The sequence below is a fragment of the Penaeus vannamei genome, chromosome 7 (genome assembly GCF_042767895.1).
Source record: "Penaeus vannamei isolate JL-2024 chromosome 7, ASM4276789v1, whole genome shotgun sequence".
In the NCBI taxonomy this organism is placed as follows: domain Eukaryota; kingdom Metazoa; phylum Arthropoda; class Malacostraca; order Decapoda; family Penaeidae; genus Penaeus; species Penaeus vannamei.
The window spans coordinates 30,418,824-30,426,323 of NC_091555.1; the positions used below are offsets into that span (position 1 = coordinate 30,418,824).

The following is a 7,500-nucleotide window of genomic DNA, read 5'->3' on the forward strand; positions in this document are numbered from 1 at the left end:
CTTCAACTAAAACCTCTCTTGATTCTATTGTGTGTCAAGAATTTTGTGAAATAACAGAAAATGAAATTGCTGCTATTCGTAATGATGGTGGAAGTGTTAAGGCTTGTTCAATGTCTTCAGAATCCCCCAAACAGCTGGTTGACCAAATAAATTTTACAGAAAAGTCTCAATATGGTAAGTCTGTGATAAAATCTGATAGTAACACCAACCAGTCTTCATCAGTAGAAAATATACATTCTGGAAGTACTCCGGTTAGTTATGCTGTTGTGGCCAAGAAAGTTTTAAGCTCACCAGAACCACCAAGAGCAAAATCTCCTAATGAAAAGACAAAATCTGCAGGAGTTGATCAGCCACTTCCCAAAATTTTCTTAAAAGATAAGAAGTACCCAAAAGAAAAAGCAGCACCATTAATGGAAAAAAGTGTACATACACTTCCATTTAAAACTGCTAACAAAGTTCAGAAGAAAGATAGCAGAAAATTCTTAAATGAGTTAAAAGCATTGGCTCATGCTGAAAGTAGTGATTGTGGTTCTTTAGCCAGTGAAAGTAGTTTTGGTTCTCCATGCAGTGATAGTTTTCCTCAAAGAATATGCCATGGAAACATATTGACTCCTTGTGGTTCACAGTCTTGGGAAAAGGTAAAGGATATGTGTGCTCCAGAATCAAGAAGCCCAAGAACACAGCGCAGCAACAGTGAGTGCAGTTCTGGTAATAGCCGAATACGCAGTACTAGTGAGTCTAGTGTGACAAGTGTAGATAGTATCAACATCGAGTTCGAAGATGAAGTTGACAAAAATAATTCAATGAATAATGTTTGTATTATTAGTGAAAATTGCCAACCAAAGTGCATTGACAATACAAAGTTGTCAAACAGTGTTCTTGCCCATATCTTAGGTCTCAATGACTGTAAAAGTGAAGAATCTGATGAAGAATGGGATGATTCAGATAGTGACTGGGATGAAGTACAAAATGATAGCAATGGTCTAGATGATAGTTGGGAAACATTTGGTCTTGGACTTACTATTCCAATAACCTGTAAAGGGTCCTCTTCCAGCCTTAATAGTGAAAGAAAGAACACTGACCAAGGATCAAGCTTGAATACAGAGAAAAACTGTGATATTTTGGATGAAGAGGAGGATGCGTTTAGCTGTAATTTAGCTGATGTGAATAGACATTGGAATGAAGAAGTTGAGAAGAACATTTCCACAAAGACCAAAAAACGTGTGTATTTTGGAGCAGTAAAAGTGCATCCTATGGTCACTTGGGCACATGCCTACCAGCAGGCTAGAAGAGGACCATGGGAACAGTATGCTCGAGATGCAGCACGTTTCAGTCGTCACATAGCAGATTTAGAACCTGTCATTTCAAGGGTGTTGCAAGAAGGACACCGACAGGAAGTCTACCAAAAGCTTTATGGGGATTCCTCTAGCTAACAGTACCTTTTATCTAGTCCAACTTTATTTAATGAAGGCTTAGCAAAAGGATGAAGTTGTTTGTGTTTGTTAGGAGATAAGCATTATAAATTAGTTTTGTTTGAAAATTTCCTTTGTATATAATTGAACAGAGACTTTGTATTAATTTTTTTTCCATATTTTATAGTTTAAAAAAGCAGGTGCTTTTAAAGATGGCTTCATAAGTTAGGAGTTATTTTTGTCAACTAGTCCAGATAAAGGGGTTTATTCATGCAAAACTATTGATTTCTATGATTAGTATCTATAAGAAGCTTGATCAGATTTTTTAAATGGCAAGTGATTTCCTCATTAAAATTGTGCATGTGAACATTATTGATGTACACATGCATGTAAATATTCTTTGTTTGATGTATTCTCTTGTATTCACTTTCATTTTCCAATGAGGATTTTGAAGGAGTAATTTTTTACTCTTTGTAAGTATTACTTTTGTAGTAAATGGCAAGTTATGTATTTATTATATTATTGTCAGTTATGTTAAAGTTGGCCAGATTACCTTGGGATACTTTGTCTAAGTAAACAAAATAGATATGGATGGTGCTATGATACTGTCTACTTTGAAACTTTTCCCCACATTATTTAAATTTTTTTGTCATACATTTTTATTAAAACTGGAAAGGATACATATTCAATACATATAGATTATTAGGAATTCTAATACTGTTGGAGCACTTTAGGACAGCAGTTTAAACACTTGGGTTTTATGTGTATGATCAGGACCCATTGTACTATTTGATATTTAGTGCACTGACTCCAGACAAAGCCTTCTACATCCTTTTTGCTTGGCTGATATATTCATCTTGTTTATACAATTATGCTCTCAGGAAGGATTCAATAACTGTGTATGAGAGTAGTTACAATTTTATATTCTTCAAAATACTTTATAAATCATGTTAAATATATATATATATCTGTTTATGATGATGTCTTTTATTGAAGTCCTTACTTTTTTCCCAATAAGTCTGCCAATAGTATCTACATGCTTTTCAATTAAAATGAAAAGGTTGTTACTTTTAAATAATAATAATGTTTATAATGTGTATCATTACATGAATTTTATTTCAAAAAAGGTACATCATTAACGAGTATGATTACAGTAACCTAATATTGTACAATCCTTGAGGAGGTATTTGTCATGCATTCAAGGCAAACCTCTGAAACTCTCACAGGTGAAAGCATTTTCTTAGGAATTACATTGCCAAAGACTTGTGTCAGTTCTGATAAATGCAGCATTAATGATTACTAAAACCCAAAGTTAAACCAAAATAAGATTTTAGATCAAATTACATTCTCTATACATATTGAATTTTTAATGTAGACAAATACTTAAACTGCATTTTCTATTACAGATATATACAGAACTTATTTACAAATTAGATATAAACTAATGTATTTGTTTATGCAAACCAAAATAATTCATGAATGTGTATTGTAACATTATTATTCTATTGGTGAACTATGAAGACAAGCCTCTGACAAGCACCAACAATAACATGAAACAACCTGCTTTTGACAAATTATTATACACAAATGGCACATCAGCAAAAAATAATGTGTAATACTTATAACTAATGAATGTACTTTAAAAATAACTTTGCTCTTAGCTATGTGAATTGTTTTCCATTTCTTTGTTGTCATCCTTCTGAACCATGTCAGATTGTCAACTGTAGATGTGTGCAGTCTTCAAGAGAAAGAAACAGAAAATACTATTCAAATACTTTTGGTCAGAAATAGGTCTAACTTGACAATCACAAATCAGCTACTATTAAATTTAAGAGTAATTCAATATTTAATACTCTTATTTAGCTGCAGTTTGTTATATTACTACTTTCTTTGTTATCAGGATATAATATTGTTCTAAACAGCACAGTTTAATACCCCTGATATGTCACAGTGCTAGCTACAGATATACCCATAGGAATTACCTGCATCTGTGTTGGCAATGTGCACAGTCAATCCATTTAGAGCAATCACACTGTGCTGAAATTTTGGGATAATATAGACATTTTGTATGTTCCATCTATGTTACTGGTAATCAAATGGTACTACGAAACTCATAAGATAGCTGAATGGGCTTTGATTATTTTAATATTCCTTAATAATGCATAAAAATACAATAATATCATTAACTATCACTATATCAATTAGGAATGATATAACAAATTAAAGACTGCAATAGTTCCAAATATGAATATCAAGGCATTAGCTGTCTTGATGATGTATGTAATTAACAGACAATTTATTTTGAGAACAAATATTTTTTATATATTCTACTTTCAAGTAAGCAAGGTCAAAGGCAATTAGCAGCCACTTCCTCAACCAAGATTCCAATATTGAAATATACCAACAGTGTGTTTTAATTCTCTATATTTGACATCTAGTGTAATCCAGTTAGTACAATTACAGGAGCAGGGGATCTAAAATCAGCACATTCCAGCATAATGTGATACTTGCTCAGCAAACCTGACCAGGGTTCAGGGAATATGAAAAAAAACAGCAAAGTAACAATGGTAATTTACGAGTATAATTCTGTAATTATTTACGAATTAATTAAAGCAGTTTCGAATTTTATTCTTACAATCTCTTACCTAATACAAAGAACAATCGTAAAACTCTTCATTAATTGTAATATCTGTGATTGATCCTTTGATCTGACAAAGAGGTGCAGCCAAATTTCTTTTAAAGGTCTGACAAATTATGAGTTTTAATACTCATGTTCATATTATAAACAAGATACCAAAGTGTATGAATATAGTATATTTCAGACCTGGGAACACCATTAGTTCAGACAATAATCACAATATTAATTATAATACTTGATATTTGATTGGCAAAGTAACATTCTTCTCAGGAAATACAGATACTCTCTTTTGAGTAAAATTCTTTCAAATTTAGATTATATTTCAAGAGATAAATTTCATATATTGTAAAAGCAAAGCACAACACATCTAACAATGTCAGGGTAAAAAGAACTTGACAGTTGGTGATACAGAAAAAAAAAATTGTCATAAAATTCATGTTCATAAGTATTACACAACAGTAGCAAAGAATATGACCTACCATATACTTTTGCTTGAAAAATAATAAACTTTACTAATTATCAGTTACTTCTAGCATTGGACTTGTACACTAGACTTTACATTTTCAACCATATATGATTAAACAAATAAATATTAAGATGTGAAGAGATTTGAATGGTTTATCACAGAATGGTAACAAAAACTACTAAATACAAAAGGCTAAAAATAGCTTATTATAATTTAATTTTGCTTGATGGGGTACATGAATGGATATAATAATTTCACTTAAAGTATTGGAAAAAATTATAAGCTTTACAATAACTTACAAAGTGCCAGATGGCTAAAAGCACCAGGATTATTACTGAACAGCTGATCTGTGAGCCAGTAGAAAATGATGATATATGTTACTTCTCTGATAAAGGGAGGAATAATTATAAGAAAAAATATAAGGATAATAAATCATATGAATACTAACAATGCTAATATAATGAAAACAATACTAACAGTGACCACACATGATAATAATAACAGTAATATGACACTAATGACAATGATTATAGCAGTCATGCTAATAACCTAGGCTGTGTTTTGTATCTTTGATTCTGTGTGTACATGTATTAGCTGATATCAGTTGATGTACTGTGTGTGGAAACATATAACTTGAGATCATACTGCTCTTTTTAAAATTTGATAATGTGATTTTTTTAATGGATATTTTCAGTTCCAATGTAACTAATCTAATCTTTCCATTATCTATTGAAGGTATTTTAATTCCTTTGAAGTCCAATGTAAGTGCTTAACTTAACAATTTAAATTAGTGTTTTATTGATCATTATACTTAAGCTTTCAAAATTACATATAGATAACACAACATTTGATTTTATATATCTTTTATCATAACTTTCTACTGGCCTACAAGCAGCTTTAGGCATTAAAACCCTTTACTTCTCAGGGATTAGCTTGGGGCATGAAAGCACAGGTGGGTAATGTGAACTATGAGTACTTAAGGTAAAAGTAGTGTCTTATCAAGTTCTGAGAATGATGGAAAATAAAGAATGTTTAAATTATTCAGCTAATTAAAAGCCTTCTGAGTCCATAAAAATAATATTCACATATAAATAATTGTAATCCTATACTTAAAAGCCTCTATGACTATATACTTATAATACATGAACACATCTAACGAGTATAATGAATACTACTACAGTGCTACCTCCGGTTCCTGGCTTCCTCCATGTAGTATGATGCCAAACAGGGTAGCCTTTTTCAATGCACAAAAATCCTAAGTACTTTTCTAAATTTCTGAATCAATATGTCAATATCATTACAACAAGAGATGTCCTAAATTCTGTATTTACTTCCATTTTTCAGTTCAGTATATCTTGAGTTAGATATTCTATGTTTTCTTGATATATGATAATTCATTATCTAGCTGTAATAGACACAGACAAAATTCTAGTGCTGTCTATTTCTTCCTAATGTGTAATAATCCTATTTAGTGATAATATGTCATTTCATATTAAGTCTATGTTGCAGCTACATAACAAATATAAAATACTAAACTAGTCTACTTCACTTAAAATAAACCATCAACTTTTGTGATGAATCATGTTAATATTGGATAAAATTAATAGAGAAATATTCTTAGTCACTATCCACTCGATAAAAGTCTTTCTTTTCTTGATTTCTTCTTTCTCCTTCGCTCTCTTCTTTTCTGCCTTCTTTGTTCCTTTCCCAGACGACTCTTTCTTGGCAAACGTACTTTGTGTTTCCTTGATCCCATGGAATCCAGGACATGTCTACTCCTAGGTCCATATAACTGGTTTCCTAGGAAAGAAAATTGTTAATCATTAATTTACATAATATTTCATATCATCATTAGCAATAAAACTTCACAGAATATGGTAATAAAGAGAACAGCCACATTACCTGTTATTACCAAAAAAAATTACCTGAATATTTGCGTCTTAATTTTTTCTGTAATTTTCGTTGTCTGCGTCTCTCCTTTCGCTGAAGTAAGCGTTCTGCTTTTGATAGTTTTCTTACTGGACCAACAACATTGTTCATAAGAGAATGGTCATCACTTTGCTCAAGTCTTTGGGGATCTTCAAAGCTGTTAACACTTGCCTGTAATATTTAATACTAAAATTTAATACTCAGATAAGATTCATATGATATGTGATGGTGGTCTCCATATGTGGGAGTATATAAGTGTGTGCTCATGTACAATGTGCATCTATATGCATGTGTTTAGGGTTAGGTGTCCATACAATCTAGTAGGAAAAAATGATTGCAGAATTAGTACAAGGAGCATTCTTTAAAAAAATACAATATGAAAATCTGCAAATACATATTAAATTATAGGATCTGGGTGATGTGATCACCACGTCATCTGGCTGAGAGTCAAGATGACAGGAATTTCATGAAAAATTTGTCTGAAGGTCGGGATGACAGGAAGGACTCACCACAAGAGCACAAAGCTCTTAGAGGATAATGAGACTCTATGGACTAAGAGGAAGGGATTCTAGCATTATTTTTGTTGGTAAACATGTGTGGAATGTATCATCTGTAAACCATGACTGTCATATGGCTCTAGGGGGAACACTATTTTTATGATCAGGATCCTATTCTCACCCATCATGATGTAGGCACACGGTAATATTACCAAAAAAATGAAATAAAATCTTATATATAGTTATTGTTACTGCACAGAGTTATAACCTCCCTACAGAGATGATATGGAGTAAGTGCAAGGAAAACAGTCTATTACCATCTTTAGACAGCATATCAAGTGACAAATAGTGATAAATACTGTATTATATTATATTAAGCAGAATAATTTTATAATATTTCAAAGAGGAGGCAAGGAGACTTGACACTGTATAACAATGCCCAGATTTTGGCCCATGTGTGGGCAGCAAGGCACCCTGGTTCCAATGGACTAGGAGTATAATATGCCTTTTCTTAAGATTTCACTGAATCAACATTACACATCTTTTGTAACAAAATTG

General features: G+C 31.9%; 2 protein-coding genes across 10 annotated transcripts in view; one reads left to right on the top strand and one right to left on the bottom strand.

Annotated features, from left to right (window-relative positions):
- Nucleotides 1–2,388, top strand: part of PPP1R15 (Protein phosphatase 1 regulatory subunit 15) — a gene marked incomplete at its 5' end in the record, with an annotated part of 3,324 nt that extends 936 nt beyond the window's left edge. The window contains 1 exon segment of the mRNA XM_027383221.2: nt 1–2,388. This exon segment is cut by the window's left edge and continues 471 nt beyond it. Within this exon segment, the coding sequence (XP_027239022.2) occupies nt 1–1,433 (1,433 nt within the window).
- A 110-nt stretch (nt 2,389–2,498) lies between these two features.
- Sulf1 (Extracellular sulfatase Sulf1) overlaps nt 2,499–7,500 on the bottom strand; it is a 237,924-nt gene continuing 232,922 nt past the window's right edge. For all 9 annotated transcript variants that reach the window (XM_070123682.1, XM_070123677.1, XM_070123685.1 and 6 more), the window contains 2 exons: nt 6,442–6,616; nt 2,499–6,316 (listed from right to left, as the gene is read on the bottom strand). In XM_070123682.1, coding sequence (XP_069979783.1) covers nt 6,141–6,316; nt 6,442–6,616 — 351 coding nt within the window. In that variant the 3' untranslated portion in view covers nt 2,499–6,140. The remainder of the gene's footprint in view (nt 6,317–6,441; nt 6,617–7,500) is intronic.